At 35.4% G+C, this 23231-nt stretch overlaps 1 protein-coding gene across 3 annotated transcripts in view; it reads left to right on the top strand.

Moving 5' to 3' along the window:
* Positions 1–23231, top strand: part of DIAPH3 (diaphanous related formin 3) — a 226826-nt gene that overhangs the window by 110768 nt on the left and 92827 nt on the right. For all 3 annotated transcript variants that reach the window (XM_082073435.1, XM_082073436.1, XM_082073437.1), the window contains 2 exons: positions 8882–9121; positions 14221–14350. In XM_082073435.1, the coding sequence (XP_081929561.1) occupies positions 8882–9121; positions 14221–14350 (370 nt within the window). The remainder of the gene's footprint in view (positions 1–8881; positions 9122–14220; positions 14351–23231) is intronic.

A 23231-nucleotide genomic window follows, 5' to 3' on the forward strand; every position in this document is an offset into this window, starting at 1 on the left:
AATACTATGGTTGTTTTTTTTTTGTGTCAGAAGCATCATAATTCAGTTTCCAGTAACCATCCTCTTGTTACATTGCTCTGTTGTAACTGACCCTTGAATAATTTCCTTTTTTTGCTGGGTACCTCTTTTTACTAAAGATTTTTTAACAAGTACAGGTTGCTTAATGAGAGTGAAAAATATTTTTGGAACATCGGTGACTCAATATTTAAATGACAGTGATTGTAGAGTTGAAGTCCACGGTTAGCAGAGCAGTTCTGATAAAGAACAGTGGATTGTAGTGGATCGTCAGTCAGACATGAATCAGTTGTGCCATTATTTTGCAGCCAACAAATGCACATGAAACTGAAATGTAGAAGTACAAACATAGCCTGTAGAACTTCTGAATTTTCCTCTGTTCACCACTGCTGAAGTCCCAGCTAGAATATTACTTTTTTTTTTTAATTGTGTTTAGTACATCAGTTATAAATGTGTGGACCAAAACAGAGACTCCAGAGATGACTAATGATGATAGCTATAGGAAGATGTGATAGGAAGAAATATTGTTTGTAAGTTCTTTAACTTAAGACCAAGAATAGTCTCTCAGAATATGTGTAGGAAAAATGGAAAAAGGAAAGAATAATTTATCCTAAATAGTGATGGATGATATGGCAGTATGTAGTAGGCTTATACTTCTGACAAAAAAGATACAGATGAGATAATGGGAGTACTTTTCTAATAGTCAGAATAACAAAACAAAGGAATTAGCCAACTAGATAGACTATAAGAGGCTGTAATCAGACATCTTTTTGAGCCAGCACCCTTTTTGGGTGACATAAATATCTGATTCTCCCATAGGAAAGCAGAATGAAGTGCAGAATGATTCCCAGCTTCTTCCAGATGTACACTAACCGAAACATCCACAGTATTGCTTCAGATAGCTTATGGCATATAAACATTGCCTATATGGCATATAAACATTGACTACTTAATTGCATATTTTAAGAATACATTTCTGATGAAAAGAAACATTTTGCACCTAGGATATCATATCACAAATCTCAGTGACAGCCTAGGTCATAGCATGATTATCTGATCTCTGCCTTTACTAAGCAAGCCACCTGGAAATTCATCTCAAACTGGTAAGGTAGATTTTATTAGGGGATTAATGGTAAGGAATCAGTAACACAGAATAATATCCTGGTTTTTGAGTTGTGCTTATCTCAGGTTTTGTCCACACAAGCTATAGTTTTAGATCGAAAAAAAAAAAAAAAAAAATAAAAATAAAAATTCTGGAATGATGAAGATTTTCCGAGTTTGTCTTCATTGCTGTTTTATGCTGAAAATGCTTGAGGCAAATGGTGGGTGGATTTTTTTCATACTCTTTGATATATTTGTATTTAAGAGGAAACAAAATAATGGTTGATTAAAATAGCTTGTTGCAGGTGATGCTTCAGAGAATCTGCATAGCTTTTACATTTTGTATGAGGCCCTGAGATCTTTCATTCTTTTTGATCTATAAGTGTTGCTTCGTGTATGCAGTTCTTCATGTCCTTGGTGGCCTTTCCTTTTTTTGTACTAAAATAATTCAGATAATAATAGTGACAAAAACCATCCAAATTCAGTTCTCATCATTTTTATGTTGGTTTTGAATATTATTTAATATTTCGAAAGCAACTTTCTGAACCATCTTGTATCCCACTATTTTTAACAGCTGTGGGGATGGTAAATCACGAAGTGACATTTTAAGACTGTGTCTGTATTAATCAACAAAAAGTGCCTGAGAACTTTTTGGACATGAAACTGCAATTGTCCACAGTGCTAATTTGTTAGTAGATATGGGTATGCTTTTGGCCTGTGCAGAACTGTGCTTTGCCAAACAATTTCTGAGCACAGTTTGTGAGACAGCAAGAGCTGAATGAGCTGAGCATCCAGTCAGATAGTTGAGGACTCAAGAACAAGACAGAGTCAGATAGGTTTATTAAGTCAAGCTATAATGGTTACAAAGCACATCTTCCCTTTATTGTCATGAGGAAGACAGAGCAGCACATCATAGGAAAGCTGGCTACAAGCATATTCCAGCTGTTTAGAACTTGGATGTCTACCAGGCATCCTTGCACCTCTCAGGCCTGACATGTCAGGATGCTTTTGGAGGAACAGAGGCATATTGCAATGTTTGGTCCCATATCAGGTGCCTCCAGGTCTTTGCCCCCACACTCCCCAAGTTATTTTGGGGTACAGTTTATATACACGAGTGCCAGAATACTAAAAAATAATTGATTCTTTAGAGAGTTGCAGGTTGTTGTGTAGGCTTTCTTTCTGCTCCAACTAAGAATGTTGTGTAACTATAGTTCCTCACCAGCTCCCCAGCAGCACACATCCACCTCTCCCCATTCTCTTGCACACACAACAGTATTAAGGCTTCAGGCTTATCCATGCCAACATACGTTAACAACCTGTTGCACCAGGAGCTGTTCCCAAAAGTACTTCTCATTTGGTTATGCTGCATTGAGGGAGCTGAATCCAGTAATAAGCATGTAAACTCTTCCATGTCTGTAATGCTTAGAGGTGTAACATAGTCCTAGATATATTTAGTTTGGTAATATGTTTTTAAATCCGTAAGTACAATTCATTTTTTTTTTAATAATAATTTTGATGGTTTTTATAAACAATTTTAATGTAAAAAGTTGCTAGTGCTTGCCAGGATGCTATTAGTGGACATTTGACCTTGGGTGTAGGCAACTGAATTAGCAGTCTCACAGCTGAGAATAGTGTCTCAAGAGCCACATGTGATAGATAGCTCCTGCTTTATTTATTTTCTTACAACTTGAGGTATTTGGAAATAGGTCCCCATATTGTCCAGGAGTGAAAGAAAAAGAAACAGATTTTTCCTTGATCACTTTTATTTACTCCAAGATAAAATTGAGGGAATTATGAAATATTGTTTCAGAAATAATGAGTGTCCAAACCTTGTGAAATACAGTGAAAGCAAACCCAAATAGAATTTGGCAAGCAATCCTCACGTGGCTTCACAGTTCTTCATGATGGATGTGTTTTAATGAGCTTGTACCAAAGGAAAAGATTTCATTAGAGTAAATTGAAGATTAGAGTGAGGCCTGATGAAGGCTAGTTTGTCTTAAGTAATTCAGCAGACACATAAAATGATCAATTCCATATTCAGCTGATGGTTTCAACTGTGTATCCTCATTGAGGATAACTCAGAATATATTAAAGTCTTTCGTTGTTGTCTGGGAAGTATCATATTATCACTATATCTGTTGGGGTGTACTCTGCCTTTCCTAATCCTCAATGTTTGGACACAGCCACACTCTGGGACATTTCAGTTTATTTAAAATCCTGAAATGGTGAGGTGCATCTGTGTTGTGAGATATTTTGATTGTGTTGATTTCTGCCTGTGAACCTATCAGTAATTCCAGCCTTTCCAGGAGTTTTGCCAAAGATTAACTTTCTGCTATAACTTTGACAGTTAAAAAATCTTAATTGCATATTGCAGTCAAGTTACTTATGTTGTTTAGGGGGATAATATCCTTAATTCTTCTACTGTTGGTGTCTTTCAAAGCTTGGACCTGTATAGGGAGGAGAACCAGGCTCCAGACATATCTTCTAAAACTGACCATCATGATCTGCACTCATCTGAGTGTTTGCTGTTACCATATGGTTGAATTGGATTATGTTATTTTGTCTGTATTACTGAAAGATTGTGATGCTGAATCATAGAGGAATGTTCCTCTAAAAGATTCAGTACCAGCAGGTCTCACTCTTATCCTTGTTCGGTTCTGGTGAAACTCTTTTGGGTAGGTAATCTAAACAATAGGTTAAAAAAGTCTTATTATTGTCTGATGTTAAGTCAGGTGGCTGGAAGTGGTTGGTTATTGTTTCTTCTGGCACACACATAGAGTATCTTGGTTTTCTTCCTGTCAGACATATCTACACAATTTCAGATCAATAAGGTTGTTTGTCTGAAGAGTCCTCGCTTTTGCCTCCAGCAATTCACTTTGCAGATTCCTTTAAATTTCTGTCCTGAAGCTGACTTGGTGCTTTTATTTCACCAGAAATGTAAGCAATCCTCTAATGTTCATGTTGTGATTTGAACATCTTAAGAAAAAGGTTTCTGTTTTGAGTAAAGACCATGATCAGTACATGATCCTACCATTTTGACTCTCAGCACCTTCGAGGATTTATTGGAATTTAGTCACCTAAATAAAGTACAGCATCCAAATGACTGGCTAATGTAGGGCAGCTCTGCTGGAAGAATCTTGCTGCTACTCAGTACCTCTTAGGTCCCTGGAGCTTGAAATGACTCTGCTGACATTACACCTGTTCCAGCTTCAGATTTTAGAGCTCAGTGGAGCTCCTATGGAGCCCTAGTGCTTTAGAATTTACTTTCCCTGTAATCATCTTGTAGAACTGGGAAACTCTCACCAAGATGTGCAGTCTGACCTCCACAGTTTTCACTTATGTGACACTTCATGTCAAGACTGTTTTTGCCACATATTATCCATTTGGTTTGGTCTTATATTCTTCTAGTTTATATTTCTCAATGACTTCTGCCCTTGACTTCTGGTATAAATATATTTATGCTACCTGTCTGAATTAGAAGTTTTACAGAGGATTTTTACCTATATTAAACTCTTGACTTGGTTTCCCATGAGGAAAGCTTTTCAGTCTAGTGGCGTCTGCTCCATATGTACCTTTTAATGAAAATAGCTTTTCTGACATCTGTTAGGTCCGCTAAAAATAGAAGAATTTGGGAAATTCAGACCCTCCCACTTTTTAATATTTCCTTTTTAGGAAAATACTGTTGTGCAAATTCAACTTGGATAAACAAAAGCTGTCTCTGCCTTCCATTCTGATCAAGATGTTACTAAATCTAATTGTATTTTTTTGGATAAGAAAAAAAAAATCACCTTTCTTTTCATAGTAGAACATACCTATCTGTGAATTTCAGTATGAAGACTGTAAACTTGGGATTGTTTTCACAGCTGTGTTGTGGTCCCCATTGGCAATGTGGATTATTTCATAAAACAAGTGACTTCTGGAGTATTCAAAAGGAATACCCCCATTTCTGAGATCTGCAGACTGGCCTTGCCGGTCCATCCTTGTTGGACATAATGCCGTCAGAAACATAACACTTTTTACTTGTGTGGTCTGTGGAGTTCCTAATGCTGCAGTGATGAAAACCCATACATTTTTCACAGGGAACTATGCCCTTCCAGTTTACTCTTTTAGTTGCCTTGGCTGGAACTGATATCGTATTTTTTGGATTGGAACACTTCCAGGTGGTCTGACAGCCTTGGCACTCTTGGTCCTTTCAGGAAGGTATATTGTGAAAGTACAACCCTTGCAGTGTTTTTCTCTGCGAGTTTTCTGCAAGAATGAATCGCATTCAGTGAACAAAATGTAATGTCAGTGTAACTTCTGTTCCTTTACTTGATATCAACAAAGCAGACAGTGGAAGCACAAGTTTACCAGATAGCACACTCTTGCAGGTGCCTTCTGATATATACTGTATTTGAGAGAAAAGTCTCTTTTTTGCTGGTGGATAAAGGGTTGTGAGAGCTACTACCAGATAGCTCAACTCAGTTGTCAATTCCCATTTTTGGACTTGCACATAGTAAGAATATCCTTGTGGACTATTACTTGAAAAACAGAACAGTTTGTTACCTACCCATGCACTGACTTCTCTGATGTGTGTAGTGTACTCACTCTTTAGCTTTCTATTTCAACTTGCCTTTTCAGTTATTCAGATTGTCTGTTTTCAGGATTCCAGTATAAGTACATAAATAGACTTGTGCTTATATGCTGAGTATAAAAAAGTACAGGGCATGAACATAAGCCTCTCAACATCACAACACTTAAATTCTTAGCATCACTTGTGATAAGGTATATGGATTTTACACTTCGAATATATTTGTAGACTACATGTCACCAAAAAAGCCATATATTGCTGAGGGAACTCTATTTCCTCCCTTGTCAGTCACTGAGTCAGCAAACAGTAAACAAATAGTACCGACAACATATGTTGTACTTGACCTAAGGATTTCAGTGTGTTTGAAAAAACAATAATTAAAAAGCACAGCAGCATTTCTGTTGTGCTTCTGGCATGTGCTTTTATTCATGATTTTTTAGATTACGTATTTCTGCATCCATCCTTAAGACTTACATACGGAACTTCTTAACTTATTGTAATTCAACTGGTTCTGGCGAAAACTTTGCATCTTTCATCTTTGTGCAACACATCTTTGTGATCTAAAGTACCTAAGCATTTAAGTTTCAAGAATCTTCCTGTCTGAGAAGCTGAGTAAATAAATGATGCATCGTTTGCTGCTTCTGTTGTTTCTTGAGTTTGGTACCATTTAAAATCAATGTAATTTACACTTTGTCAGTTCCCATGGTTTGATTTTAAGGATTGTCTCTATTGCAACCTGAGTCGGGACAAATATTAAAAATCTGGATAATTTCTGAGGTGTTTTGTGTTTTTACTCGTCTCAGTTTTTTTCCTGAATGGAGAAAAAAGAAACATTAAGAATAGTATTCTCAATATGCTGAGAAGTTGTAGTACACATATAAATGGAGAAGGTGAATTGTTTGAGGTAAAAGAGTTAATACTGATTCTTCCTGATGCAGCTAAGAGACTGACTTTGTGACATTTGCCTCTGTCCAGTACCTTAATATTCTTTTAGGTATTTATTCCTAAATTAAGTGTGAAGTTGTAGAGCACTATATTCATTTTAGGTGGGCTTAAGTTATTTCCATTTCACTGTGAAAAGTCATAGTTAAATTCAAGTCCCGTTATTCTTTCTTACTTGCCCTTAAGTAAGAATTGTACTAAACTATTGGATACTATTTAGTGTGTGATGAGTACAGAATATCTGCATAGAGTTGATACTGAGCTAACATTCAAACGATACACATTTTAGTGTTTTACTTTAGGACCAGGCTGGAGTCAGTCTGTGGACTACGACTCCATAGCAGAGTTGGTTTTTCAACCTAGATTCATCTGCAAGACAACCTGTTTGTGGGTTCTGCTCTGTTATGCAAACCAAAATGTGGTTAGTGGAAAGGATTGCTTATTTTACTTCTGAACTAAAATGCAAATGGAAGGTTTACTTCAATTGGTTTGCACTGGCAAGCTGGCATTGCAGAAGTGGCTGAGTAGCATACCATGTTAACTCTACCCGATTTTATTTTCTCCTACTGTCACAATAAAACAGACTGTAAATTCCATCCTCTTCTGCTTCTGTATCAAACCCTTTGGATTAGGCAGCCTTCATTATCAGTTTAGGAAAACTTGTTTGACTTCACACTGAAATGGATGAAGAGTGTCGCCATTATCCTTTTCACTGAGTCTATTGTGGGATAATCAGCACCAAACAACTTGTGAACATTGCACTGTCAGGGCTGTTTTCACATTGATAGACTAGATACCTGCTGAGAAATACTCTGTAAAACCTTAGGTATCACTGTGGTTTGAAGTGGGATACTTCTAATTTAAAGCCAAACTTTTAAGGCCACTATGTGAAGCCTATGAATTTGTAGGATAAATGTCAATATTATTGCTTCCTTTCTTGCATTGAGAAGTACTGATAGCTGGAAACCATAACATGTGGGTTTTTTAATTAAAAACAGAACAGAAAAACAAACAAACACAAACAAACAACAACCCCCCCCTAGTTTAGGATTTCAGGAATTGTCAAAGTATTATTGGCTTGAACCTTGCTTTGAGAAGGAAGGATAAAAGTATGGGGAAGATGATCTTCATGAATCAATCAAATTGATGAGAAAACAGGGATGGGGAAAAGTGAAGGAAGAAGATCATGGAAGAATTTCAGACTAGTGTTTCTCACATGCAAACAGAACCACAGAGCAGGGAGGAAAAAAAACCAAAACCATGATTTCTGCTGTGGAAGAAGGAAAAAACAAGGAACATATTATGCCTGGTAGGGAGAAGACAAGCAAGAATGGAAGACTGAAAGCTTCTGGGATTGTATGTGATGCCAAACCTAAAAAATGTTAGAAGATTTCTGTGACAGAGTTAGAAGGATAAATAGTACATTGGAAACTTGGGAGGTGGAGGAGTTTAATTTATTGAATGCATTCGATGTTCCTTGATTTAAAGAAGCAATAAAATCTTGAGTCCTGTTGTTTGGGTATAGTAAATAATGTGCAAAGTATCTCTGGGATGGGAAATCAGTGACCTAAGTTATATGGGAAGATTGAAACTTCTGTTGAAAATCCCTGACCGGTAAACCATGGAAAAAGCCAAGTCTTCAGCTTATGATCTACAGAGGCTACTGTTTTCCTGGGAGCATTCTACTATGCCTAAATTACTGTATGAGGTCCAGGACTATAGTGGGCTATGAATAAGCTATATATTAATGTACAGTATATTAAGTGTTTCATAGGTGAGATTTTTCAAAACTGTTATTTTCATGCAAGTTTATAGTAAGCTTTTATTGAAATCAGCTGTTAAATATTCGCACCAGTAAATTAGATTTGCCTTGTTTTGGTGCATCCAGAGTTATACAAAATTTGTGAACTACTTTTATTACTTTGCAACTACTGGGTTATAAACTTGGATTAGTTCTATAGGATTTGGTATATGAGTTGACAGATGTGATATATGATGACACTTTATCTTCTCTTGCTTACACATACTAGTTATTGGGAAAGGATGGGGACAGTTCATATTAACCACAAGATGGGATTTCAGTTGCTTACCCAAGTGTCTCTCATTCATTCGTTCATTTGCTATCAGTTATAGCAGATATATTGCTTTTTCAAGCCTGTCACACCAATAAATCATTACAGATTGTAAGCATTTGTACAGTGCCAAAGTGTAGCATGAATTTTAAAGGAAATCTCCTATTTTCTTTTCAATCAGATGAGCAACGTGAAGAGACTACAGCCACGGCTCAGTGCTATTCTTTTTAAGCTTCAGTTTGAGGAGCAGGTGAACAACATCAGACCTGACATCATGGCTGTCAGTGCTGCCTGTGAAGAGATAAAGAAGAGTAAAAGCTTTAGCAAGCTGCTGGAACTAGTACTGTTAATGGGAAACTACATGAATGCAGGTTCTCGGAATGCACAGACCTTTGGATATAATCTCAGCTCCCTATGTAAAGTGAGTTCTGAAATGTCCATGTTGAGCATTACATTCACTTTTTTATTTGTTTATATTATGCTACTTAAATATATGGTTTTGATGTTTTTCCTGCAGTTTTTTTTTTTGGTTTTGTAATTCTTAGCATTAGTTGATGGTTTGAACAATACAGCTAATCTGTGTACAGTCATCTTGAGACTGGCATGCATTTAAACTTTTAGCAGATTCCATATTGAGGGAATAATAATGATTAAAAACCAAACCCAACAACAAAAACCAAACCAACATTAAAACAAAACAAAACAGAACAAAAAGAACACCCAAAGAAACCATCTAAATATGGTTATGGAAGGACCATAACACTGTGATCATAGTGGTTTTGTAGTCTTACATGTCCAAGTCCTTCTAAGACTGTCACATTTTAGTCTGTTTTAATACAGTTTTGTTTTCCCTTTTACATACATTTTCTCCTTATTCTCTTTTGTTCCTGCTCAGTTTCATCAGTGTCCTGTTTCCTCTAATTCTTACATTTTTACTTTTATATGAGGTATATACAAAAAGACACCTATACTTTCCTGAGTGTTAAGTTATAATTGATTGTTATCCTAATTGCATTCCCTTTGTTTAGCGTTGTGTTTTTTTTTTTTTTTTTTCCTGTGCCCTCTGGAAGGTCACTGCAAAATCTTCACAGATTACACATGTGTATAATAGTCCTTATGAGAAAGGAATTATTTGGAAGTTTGTGTGTGCTTTTTGTCTTCTCTCAGCTTCTTTATCTTTTTACACAATGGACAAAATACAATATGTTAGATTTATATTCTTTAAAATAATCACCTTTACTCTGCCATGTTTCAGAAGAATTCTTTCACAATGCTTCTCGAGTTTTTAATGCAATACCTGTAACTTAAATATTCATAGACAATAAGCTATGTTCTAAAGTAAACATTTAAGCATGCTTTAGCCACCTAGAGAAAAATAGCATTGGTGAAGTTATTGAGTTAAATGTACAATTTGTTGAGAAACGTATTCAGAAGAAATATACTAATGATTTTCTCTCCCATTAGGTACGTTTATTTCTTATGTATGATTTTACAAGGTCTGGTTATATCCTCTGTATTTTTAATTCACAAAGCAACACAAAAAGCAATATATTTATGAAAACAATATGAAGGTAATTGTTACAGGCACTTTGCAGAATAGGATCAAAATTTAAAAAAAAATCTTGGAGACATAATTTAAGATCTAGAATATGAAAATTTTGAAGACTACTATGAAGTACTACACATAGGAAAGGGAACTGACATACACAGATAATTAAACCAGGCTATAAGTCCTGGCTAACTCTACAAGGCTCTGATAATCTGGGATCTCATGGTTGCTTAGATTTGCATGCTTACAGGTTATTTAGCTTTAGAGGAGGTTACAACATTCTGTTGGAAAGGAAAAAAAAAAATCTCTTTTTAGTGGACCTTATATGTATTATAAAGATGGTGATTATCTACTGGTTATTTGGTGCTGGTAAGGGTCTGACAAGTGAAGTCTTGCCTGAATTACTGCAGAAAACATATAGACTGGTGAGAATCCAGCTGATAGTAACATGTAATACTTCTAAAGTGAGAAAAAAGAATATGGGTGTATTTAGTTTAGAAAAGAAATGAGAGTAACATGAGGAGGACATAGCAGTGTCCTTTTGTTATTAATTTATTATAAAGAAGTCATTTGAACATTTGTTTTCTATGTAGCTAGGGTAGGAGATGGAAGAATTGTCTTTGCTTGTAACAAAACAAGTTTGCTTAGAAGTTAAGCAAGCTTTCTACCTGAAAAATAGTTAAGAACTTGATAGTGAAGAAGACTATAGAAAGTTTTTGAAATTCAGGTGTACTAATAATTCTCCAAGAGTCTCCATGAGGCCAAATTAAGAGCTAAAATACATAATATTTTGAACAGGGTATTTAGTTAACTAGTTGGGAAGTGTGTTCATGTTTCTTAGAATCATGGAACAATTCAGGTGGGAAGGAATGTCAGTAGGCATCTTGTCTAACCTGCTCAAGAGAAATGCTCATCACTACCAATAGTCTGTGGGTGAAGTAGATAGAAAGTTTTAAGGACCAAAAAAGGCAATTTACTCCCTATTATTAAAATGCTTAGTACAGTGTAATTTTGACATTGCATCATGCTATGTGATTAGAAGCGGTGATACTAGTTTACTCCTTTCAGGACGTCATTCAGTTTTGTACTCAATATGTTCCATTCGTGTAAGAAATGTGCAAGTAAAAAAATGAAATTCCAATGACAAAGTTTTCATATGTATATATTTGGTTTAGCATCACTTCATGCTAGTTTATAAATACCAGACCATGGTGCTTAAAAACCTCTCAAGGGAGAAAATAATGTCACCTTCATTGTTGTTGGATATGAGTACAGTGATATCCCCACCCATAGCAAAAAGGTTGGACTAGCTGGTCTTTAAAGGTCTCTTCCAAGCCAAAAAACATTCTATGATTAGGAAAGAAATACCAACTATTCTAGATTGTGCTGGAAGGCAGAGCAATTATGTCCACCTTAGAGACTGTCTGTAAAAATTCAGATCTCTGCCTCTAGATATCCCAGGAAAAGTGCGATCTACAGTCAACTACTTGTTCTTTTGGAGCTTGATAGATTTTCAGAGAGAATCAGGTCAAGTTTGCATTTACTCTCCTGTGTGTATCAGGGTACTAGTCGCCAGTTCCTAATTTACCTCATCCAATTGTGGCCTCATTTAGGAAGCCCCAGGCCTTCACTGGTTATGAAACTGTGTCTTACACAGACAGCTCACTTTGTCTGGAAACACAGAGGTAAAACTATGTATGTGCAATTTTGAGGATTTTCCTAACTATGTGTAGTGTCTTGGTTAATGCTTAATCTCCTCTGTTCTGAGAATAATAAACTTTTTCAAGTAGTAAAAATATTATTATTAAACTAGAAAAAAAACCACCACCAAAAGCAATATTCCTTCAAGGCCCAAAACTACAAAGCTGCAAATTGCAGACTGCTTAGTTGTCTGCACAGCAGTTTTCAGTAGAGGTTCTGAGAACTTAAGAAATTTGCGGTGTCTTCTGTCCTTCAAAGATGGTTTATGTAGTATTTGAAGAATATACAGTTTATCTGCTCTTCTTCATTGGTGCCCAACTATGCGTAGGGAACTATATGGACTGTCCGCTTTACAGAAGACAATTCCGTACCTTGTCCCCTCCCTTCATCACATAGAATTGAATTGTAATAGTTGTTCTGCATCAGAGAACTTACGTGCATATTCTCAGAAGAGAGATATGATATTGGTATGCTAATACTCAATCTTGTATTAAATACTGATATATTAAAATTATCTGCATGTTTATAACACTGGTTTGTTTTTAAAACTAACTTTTGTTAACTACATGTATTTTAAGCAATGTCACATTGCAGAAATTTTGTGTGATGTTTCAGTTATTGAGACATTTCTCACTGAGATTCCCAATACAGTAGAAGGAACTTATAACACTGCATACAGTAATGACCCTAGAATATATTTTTTTGTTTATTTTCTGTTTATTTTGAAAATAATGTCTCACTTTATTATTAATACAGTTGTCTGAAGGAAAACTTGTACATTCTGGAAGAGTATATCATCATATTTATTAAAGTAGTATCATTTTGATCTTTGAAAATAATCACTGACTTTTTACAGTGAAGTATGAAATAACCCCAATGATAACAACCATCCAAAGTTCTCTATCTTAATTTACATACAGTATGAAAAAAAGAAAATAATATACTCTGATTTTTAAATCAGATCAATAAAATGCCCTTCAAGTGATCTCTGAGGATACTGGGAAGCACAAGAAGTATGAAAAAATATCTTTGTAAGAAACTTGCAACCATGGGAAAAACTGTGGTAATTTCTATAAAAATAAATAAATGTGTATGTATATTTAAATTTGGTTCGATCTTCCTTATTCAGAAGTAATCCTCATGTAGCTCTGTTTCTGGTTTTGAACCCTCTTTGGAAAGGGAGGCATTATAATTTTTCCTTTATGCCTTGTTGTAGCTACTCTTACACCATTGAGAATTGCTGATCACTTGTGTTTTTCACAGTAGCTGATCTAAAGAAGAGTCTTGAAGTTGAAACAAACTAACTGGAGTTTTCTACTTGTTCAGTGCTAGTAAAACTGCAACTAAAGATTTTTTCCCCCAATATTCAGATGTACAATTTCGTGTGTGGTTGTGATAGCCCCTTACTACGCGTGCATGCTTTGTATGTGCCTATGTACATGTGTACTTTTCTGTTAAATGGTTTTATGCAGAGCTAGTTTTTAAGTAATGAGAAAGCACTTCAATATGAGATGTCATTTCCTATTTCTAAAAATATCCCAGGCAGTTTAAAGACTGGTTCTAACAAGACACTGTAACAGAAACCTGTAACTGTTTGCCAATTGTCAAATGTTAGTGTTTTTACACAAGTAGCTGAAAGTTTAAAAATGGCCGAGCTTAAAATAATTTTGTGTATATAAAAGGCTCAGTAAGAAGAGTTTGAGCTTAAGAATTTTGGAAGTCAAAGATTTTAAAGCATGAACCCTGTGAACTACTGTTTGCCCTACTGAGAGCTGATAACAACAAGAACTTGTGCAGGCTGAGGTTGTAACTTCCACTGCATAAGTATCATTAGGCTAGTGTTAGCTTCATACATAAGGAAATCATGTCATGGAGTGGACATGTACATCATAAATTGTTAAATTTTGCTGATTTAGCTCTGATTTTTAAAAAATTTATTTATTTACACTTTCATGAATCTATTCACAGTTTTGCAAATATTCCTATATTGCTTAGATAATCACATTTAAAAAAGAGAAATGTGTACTGTACATGTGTTTTGAGTACAGAAAATATTGCATAGAATTAAAAAATAGTTAATGTGATCTTTCTAGGGATTTTTAGCAACGGGGGAAATTAAACAACCTGATAAGTTTTTCTTTAAAAGTGCTGTACCATTTCAACAGTTCATTCTTACCTTTCTTGGGTTCATAATTAGTAATATATATTTATCAAAATAGTCAGAAGTAATCTTTTTCTCAGTGTTTTAACATTTCTTTTTTTCTCTCTAGCTGAAGGATACGAAATCAGCAGATCAAAAAACAACACTGCTCCATTTTCTTGTAGAAGTGTGTGAAGAAAACTATCAGGATGTCCTGAATTTTGTCGAGGATTTTCAGCATTTAGATAAAGCTAGTAAAGGTGTGTATAACTCACTAAAAGTTTTGATTCTGAGTGTCTTTTATTTGAGATGATGCTTATTTTTTACTGAAGCTATTTTTAAAATGTACATTAATATCATAGATCAGTAATTTGAGCTGCTGTGAGTAGTTCTGAAGATATTTATTGTTTGGTTCTCCATTTTTTGCTACAGGATTTCCCATTACATTTTTTCTAAAGTATCTTATAGAATCATTGTCTAAAATAGGTTTCTTTTGAAAGTTATTTTCTATTACTAGATCTTAGTTTATTTCCAATTTTCAATTTTTTATGTGGTAAATGTAGTACTATCACTTGGTGCCTTTTAATTCAGAAAGGCTGTCATACCATCAGTTGATTTTTTTTCTTCCTAAACATGAATCCGAACAGTTTTGTCTTCCTTGTCTGTATACTTTTCATGCAACGGTAGTGTTGCAAGTCTGGAAAAACAAATTCTTCTTTTTATGGCTTCATCATGCAGCATAAAATATGGCAAATTTCAGTGTAAGCAGCAGCAGTCTTATTGCAGTTGATTTCTTAATTAAGAGTGCCTTCTCCATATTTTATCACAGCTTAAGTAATTTAAACTGACTAACCATGGAGTTAGAAATTGATGCCACCTCAGCTCCGTCCTGCTATTGCAGGAAAAGAAGATTGCATGGGCTGTCTCAGTTAATCATTTCTTAGTTCTTGTGAGTTTGGAGAATGTCACTGTTTATCTGTATTGCTTTTTACAGTGTCACTCTTATGCCTCAATCAGTCTCCCTGCCACAAACTACAGCTTTGCAAAACCTGTGTCTGATAGAGAACTTGAGATAGTGGTCACTCACATAGAGTTTGCTTTCTGTTGGCGTAGTTCTTTAAGTTTCCAATTTTAGTTGGTGCATTATAGCCCCTTAAAAGTTCAAGTATTTTTAAGCAGCTGTCAGATGTGTTAAGCCCTTCATCTAACTCTACTGGTAACAGGAGTTTCTGCTGTGTATAAATTTAGTATTTTATGCATTATTTTCAGTGTTACCCGGACACTGACTTTTTAAAAAATTATTATTATTACTACTTCGTTACTGAAGGTATTGTGGTTGAATTTTGTATATCAGCCAGAAGAAGTGAAATGTTCATTATTAGAAGCCATTATTTTCAGTGTAGACAGTCATCTTATATGAAGCTGCTGATTGTCTTATGGAAAGCTTCTGAGATATAAAACACTGACCATTGAAAGAGTAGCTAGTAAAATTATCTGTTAGTCCAGGCTTTCTGGGTTTTTGTGTTTTGTTTTGTTGGTGGTGGTTTTTTGTTAGGTATCTGCTGTTGACTAGATAAATCTTTGACCTCATTCAGTATGTTGTAGGATGCAAATCAATGATTAAATTTTCAAGTTTATATATAGAATTTATTTCAGTGTATAATGAGGTGTATTTTGCATTTCAATTTTATTGTATGAAAAAGACAAAGGCTTAGGATGTCTTTAACAGATTAGTATATCAGTGTGATTGTTTATACTTGTTTCCTACCTGCAAAACTCCATTTTGTCTTGGAAGACTCCTCCTGCATTGGAATTTTGGAAAATCCAGCAGATCCCAAAGACTGCAGCTCATGAGGTCTTTTTGAAAACTTTTTGTACTATTGCAGAAATAAATTTTTATGGAGCAAGTTGATTTATGTGCACCATTTTTGCACAGTAAATTTTTGATGAAGTGGATATTTTTACTTCAGCTTTCCAAAAGGTCAGTTCAAAAAAATCTGTGAATCTGTGGTTGTGATCAGCCATGTCCAACATAATGGACTCACCTTGCCTGATGTAACTTACTGATAGGCTGAAGAAGACAAGTTGACCAAGAATGATTCACATTGAGGTTTCTATAGTGAGCTGGGAAACACAGCAGATATTGCAGGGCATCGTTACCGCTGCTGGGGAGAGTGATAGAGGGGGAGTCATAAAAAATCTTTTATCTTGATGATCATCTAGTCAAATGTGTTTATTGCGGAAGAAATACTGGTGTATTAGAACAGAATTAGGGTATCGAGGGCTTATTCCAAGATACTGTACTTAGTGCTTAACAAGAATAATTCATCCTGTATTGTATTTATTGGAGGCAGGCGAGACTTTCAGGGAATCTGGAAAACTGCTGGATCCAAAGGTTATGTCTAAGGGTAACAGGCTGCTGATATTACAGAAGGAAGAACATCAGCCTGGGTTTTTCCTGTCATCTAATAGGAAGGTTCTCTTTACATATATGCTACTTGGTTGCTCTGAGTTGTTGGGTGAGGAGAAACATCATTTTTGGTTTTGTATCATACTAATATAATGTTAGATTTTTCTGTGAACAATATAGATTGTATTTTATTCCAGTATTTTGTTTCTAAATCCTTTTCTCTACCTTTGAGTTAGGGTCTTACAGAGGTGGTGGAATACCATTGACTTCATGGTTTCACCGAACTTTGTTCTCTGAAGTAATTCTAAAAAGTAATTCCCAAGAATAAATCAATGAAGTTTGATAAGAATATTTGTTTCTCCCATACCTTTGTTGCAAGCTATTTTTTTTATTGAGCTGTTTTTATTTCCTGTCTGCACGCTTATTTCTTCAGATACAATAATTTCACATTTTATATGCTACAAAGTTATTTGCATGTGCCTTTTAAATCATAAATCAAAATTAACAGAAAAATTAAAGTTGGACACACTGTATAAAAATGGAACTATACTATACATTTATTGTTTTTGATTTGATCACCATCAAGTGATTGTTGAGCTGCTTAAAACAAGTTACTTAAAATATGCTTTTTTAGAATTCTTCCTTGATATGACTGTCCTTGTATCAGCCAACCCATTTGTAGCATACCTGGTATTGTTTTTTTGTTTGGTTTTGGTGGTGTGGGTTTTTTGTTTTTTTTTTTTTTTTTTTTTTTTTTTGGTACTAGCTAATTCTTAAAACTTCACTCTCAAGTTATTTCTGATTTAAAATGTTGAACATTAGAACATTACAATGTTCAGCAACTCATTTTTATCCTTTTTAAAAGAAACATTCTTGCTCCTTTCGTTGTGTTAGATACTGTCCGGTAATTGTCATACAGCAAGCTGCTAACATAGCTTGCAAAACTTTAAAGGCAGTGACAAGGTCTGTAAGTTGTGCAGCTAACATGTGTTTTATAGTACTTTATAAATGACAAATCATTCACCATATGCAAATTAGAATAAAATAGATTATTTTCAAATATAACTATTAGAAGCAAGCAGCAAGGGACATGTGACCTATGCAGCTGTAGTTTACTGGAGGATGTTTTTTTTCTATTATGTGCTGAAGTTTTAATTTCTGCTTTTGTAATACTAGAGGTAGGCTTAATTCACTGTTACAGTACATGAATTAAAGATACCTTTTTGCTTTGAAGTATAAGAAATCCTGTTTCTTAAGTACTCTTAGATCAGCAGGAGAGACTTTCATTGTAGCTAATGAGCTTACTGATATGACAGTTCCTGAAGATTCATGTAATTGAAGCTGTCTCTTCTTTTAAACATAATGACTTTCCTGCTTTTCTGTTAGCATTCCAGACAAGAAATATTTTGTTAATTTAGTCCACTTTACTAATTTCTTATTTTCTGGTATTCTAATGATTTATATTGATTTATGCAGGCTGCTGTTTCATTTGATTGACTCTAATTTACACAGACCTTACTGGTAACAGTGTATACAGTCTTCCTTTCATATTGTAATAACAATATAAAACTGCAGGTTTTCTTTCCTTTAAAAGTCATTAACTCATTGTTGCTTTACAAGTAGCTTAACCCAAGTAACTTAACCGTTTTCTCATTTTTGAAACTTTATTCAGGTTTTTTCATAGATAATTATTTTTTTTTTTAACCTAGGCACCAAATTGTAAATGTCAAGTTTAATCTATACTCATTAAAAACCAGGACACTCCCACCTACAACATCTAAAAATTAGAACAGCATGAGAGAACACTATTTTTTTCCTGTTACAAAATTTCTAAAAGTCTATGGCAAATTTCTCAGTACTATTAAATAACATACTTTCTGCTATGCGTTGCTTGGGCTTTTGTTTTGTCTTAGGTTGCAAAATTCACAGGGTGTATTTTCAGGTAGTCAGGATTATTGTGTTGTTTGCGTGGGTTTTTTTGTACTTTCAGAAAACATTACAAACTTCATGAGCTATTCCATACTGTACTATACTCAGTCATTACTGAAATCAATAGATGGTTTCAGTATCTTGCAGGTTACACAAGTTTCCAAGTTCTTATAGCAGACTCATAGTGTGGAATATTAGCCCATTCAGAGATTTACTTTGAAAAAAGTTTGTAACTAACATGGTAACAATTTTATCTTAATTATGCTTCTTTTTGAGTTTACACAGTATCACAGTATGTTTGGGATTGGAAGGGACCTCAAAAGATCATCTAGTCCAATCCCCCTGCTGGAGCAGGAACACCTAGGTGAGCTCGCACAGGAACATGTCCAGGCGGGTGTTGAATGTCTCCAGAGAAGGAGACTCCACAACCTCCCTGGGCAGCCTGTTCCAGTGCTCTGTCACCCTTACCGGGAAGAAGTTTTTTCTCAAATTTAAGTGGAACCTCTTGTGTTCCAGCTTGATCCCATTACCCCTTGTCCTATCATTGTTTGCCACGGAGAAGAGCCTGGCTCCATCCTCATGGCACTCACCCTTTATATATCTATAAACATTAATAAGGTCACCCCTCAGTCTCCTCTTCTCCAAACTAAAGAGCCCCAGCTCCCTCAGCCTTTCTTCATAAGGGAGGCTCCACTCCCTTAATCATCTTCGTTGCCCTACGCTGGACCCTCTCCAGCAGTTCCCTGTCCTTCTTGAACTGAGGGGCCCAGAACTGGACACAATATTCCAGATGGGGTCTCACCAGGGTGGAGTAGAGGGGAAGGAGGACCTCTCTCGATCTACTAACCACCCCCCTTCTAATACACCCCAGGATGCCATTGGCCTTCCTGGCCACAAGGGCACAGTGCTGGCTCATGGTCATCCTGTTGTCCACCAGGACTCCCAGGTCCCTTTCCCCTACACTGCTCTCTAATATGTAATTTCCCAACCTATACTGGAACCTGGGGTTGTTCCTGCCCAGATGCAGGACTCTACACTTTCCCTTGTTAAATTTCATTAGGTTATTCCCCGCCCAACTCTCCAGCCTGTCCAGGTCCCGCTGGATGGCAGCACAGCCCTCCGGCGTGTCAGCCACTCCTCCCAGCTTGGTGTCATCAGCAAACTTGCTGATAGTACACTCTATTCCCTCGTCCAAATCGTTAATGAATATATTGAATAATACTGGGCCCAGTACTGACCCCTGAGGCACTCCACTAGATACTGGCCTCCAACTAGACTCCGCACCATTGACTACCACTCTCTGGCTTCTCTCCTTAAGCCAGTTTGCAACCCACCTCACTACTCTATTGTCTAGACCACACCTCCTCAACTTAGCTGTGAGGTTTGGTGGTTTTTTTTTAATGCCAAGGGTTTTGTTTTTTGTGGGGTTTTCGGTGTTTTTTTTTGTTATGTATGGAATGTTTCTCTGCCTTAAATAGTAGTTCTCAAGCTTGATGGCTCTGAAGAATAACCAGGAGACTTGCTACTAATCAAAGCCATTTCTAGAGGTCCATTTTTAAAAATCTGGATCTGTCACCTGAATTTTCTTTTTTGGTGGCTTTTCAGAAAGAGAGTAAAAAGAGTTCTTCAGAGTATTGAAAAAGGATCTGTTTACTTCTTCTTTTTCAGATGTTAATTTAATTAATTCAGCTTTTAGGTAGCTTCACTTATGGTATACAGCTCATCTGTGTTTTTGTTAGGTTTTTTTTTATATGTAGGTTTATGGAATACAATTGAAAGTAGCTATTCAGAGATTTCCAGGAATCGCAGAGAGTAATGTGACAAATGGCTCATGTTGCATCTTTCTGGTACGCACAGGCCTGTAGCTCAAAATCTAATGGTAATAGTCACAAAGTTTCAGGAATGGTCATAACAGTCAAAACACAAGGTTTATCTTCTGAGTGAAATTCGATCTATCACTTGTACCTGTTTAGAACCTCTGGCTCTTAGGTATGTGATCCTATTGGTTGCATATCAGGACGTGACCCAAGGGAGGTATCAAACTTATGTTATGCCTTGGTTATATGGCAAGAAGCCAATGCGTGCTTTATAAGAGCTATTGAATACTCTTGTAAGTTAGTCTAGAGGCATATAAGTCTATAAGTATTCCTTATATCAAGTGAAAAAATCTTAAAAGAAATGTGGACTTAATTAGAGGAATTCAATCATAGTAAAAAATTTGATTTTATGTCCCATGGAAAATTGATATCAAAGTTGTTCAAAATGAGAATTAGTCAAATTACTATATAAAAAGAATGCAATATTTAATTTTGTAAAGGAACTTGCTAATTTGTGGAACAGTTGTACTTGTGATTTCTAAAGATTTGCTGTTACTAGGAGTAGAAATGCCCCAGTAAAATGAGGTGATGAGACAAAATTAGCAGCTGTCATTAGAAAAGGGTTAGAAAACCACAGTCATGAAGAGCACTAAAGTATGTGTATGGGGGTAATAAAGAAGAGAAAGATATTTCACTTAATTAGATTACCACAAATGCAAATTAGTTTAGAAAATTAGATCAATGTGCCTAACTATCAAAAGAGTAAGGTTACAGAAGTGCCTTCTTGAAATTTGTTTTCCTTGGTGGAAAAAAGCAACTGTGCGCTTTAAGATGGAGTTAGATTTCTTATAATAATGATTATTTAAATGTGGCACTCAAAATAGAAAATACTAAATTTTATGGCTCAAGAGATAAACAGTAATAGGAATTGAAGTTTTGGGTCGATTTGGCTTTCAAACAAGACTCAGATTAACTGTAAAGTGATGGTATCAGCCTTAAAATAGATACTGAAATATAACAAATTAATGACAGACAAAGAATTCCATATGGAAAAAGGGTTTTGAGATAACATTGTTTAAGAAGAACAAAAACATTTGTTAAAGTGATCTTTTTTTTCTTGCTTTTTGTTGTGAAGACTGTGAAAACGTGATTTTTTTAGCAATTCATTTTACAATATTATAGAGCACTAAGCAACAGAGGAAGTTATAAAGGAAGTATTTGTCCATGAATGCAGTACTTAGATTAGAAGTGTTTCAAGCTCTAACTTGTGTGAAAAAGATTCTTATACATGACCGAAATAGCATATTATTTTGTGGCTAGTGTTTTTTGAAACTATTTGAAGATAATTTGGTTTTAATCTTGAAAATCTTAGGCTAAAAATTTATGTCTATTTACCAGAAATGTACCATTTAAGACATGAAATGTCCCGCTTCAGCATTTGAGATAACCTACCAGGAGCATTAAATATTTGCAAAGGGAAATTCATGGTGGTGTGGTTTAAGTACACGTTTAAATATTTCTACAGTTTTGTGTTTATTCATGTTTTTTGCACCCCTGCCTATATCTGTAATGGATCAACAACTCTTGCTCTATTGGGACACATTGACATACTACAGACTTTCCATATTCATGTCTGAATTTATTATTGTATAATAAATTGAATTTATTGAAAATAAGTTCACCTTCTGTGTTGTTTTGGGGTTTTTTTGTCTGAGTACATTTCACAATATAAACATTTTGTTTTTAAAAGATGATGGAAAATACGCAATACTGTTATATACTTACTGCAAATTACTTTTTGTCTTAATGTTCGTAGCTTTAAGTTGTGCACAATTCTGCTATCTGGCAAGTAATTTTAAGATACAATTATGCCATGAATTGCTGAAATATGAATGAAATATTCTAGTTCCTTTAGGGTATGGAAGTATTTGCATCTCTTGCAACCATGAATTAGCAAAACGAATATTAAGCATTTGAGTATTTGCACATTTTTACCAAAACAACACTTAAATTTGTTATACAATATTGAAGTATGTCAATAGTCCTTGGAAGTAGCTTTTTTTATCATCTTCCAGTGATCCAACAGTTAAATATCATGGTCAATACCTGGTGTAGTCCTTGAGCACTCAGTTATTAAAACATGTAGACAGACCAGGATTCACCTAAAGCTGTACAATGCTTTTAATTTCATATTTATGCAACTGGGTATAAATATCTGGATGATACTGAGAGATTTCATTGCTGTAAAGTGTTTTAAGTGACAGTGAGGTTAAGACAAATAAGAGTTTATTGATAATCTATAAAGGAAACATGTAGATATCTAGTAAAAGACAAAGAAAAATATCAAATGGGTTATGCAGAAATCAGTTGCAAAAGGAACTTTAAAATGGCAGAAAGGGCAATGGAATGGAAAGGTTGAATACATTGTGCAGGTGTATAGATTCTTGAAAGCGAGAAAGCTTAAATTTAATGAATAGGGAAGTGTGGCAAGTGCATATATATATATATATATATGTATGTGTGGGTTTGTGTATCTCACTACCTATATATCTGTCTCAGGGAGACAGAGATTGTGGTGATGGGACTGTGGAGAATGCTGATAAATCTGGCTGGTTTTAAACTTTCGTTTTAAACTTTTCTAGACTGCTATTCATTAACATTTCATGCTAACTGTTCCTTCTTAATAATTGTTAATCACTGTTACTGTGTATTCCAAGCAGTTAGTTATTAACAGTCATACCCTTCATTAGCTGGGAACAGAATCCAGTGCAGCCAGCACAGTGCTTTGTGATGCCGGTCCCCACGAGTCGAGGTGATGAGGCTCAAGGGCTCTTCAGTGAGGGAAGGTGCAACTGATGTGAAGGTCTTCTTTCTCTTCCCTCCGCCCAGTTTGATTTCTTCTTTTAAGATTCTGTCTCTTGGCAGCTTTTGGTCCACCACTGCACCGTATCACTGTGTGCTGAGCAATACTGGGGGATGTTGCTT

Source organism: Streptopelia decaocto (assembly GCF_964273445.1).
Source record: "Streptopelia decaocto genome assembly, chromosome: 1".
NCBI classification, from domain to species: Eukaryota; Metazoa; Chordata; class Aves; order Columbiformes; family Columbidae; genus Streptopelia; species Streptopelia decaocto.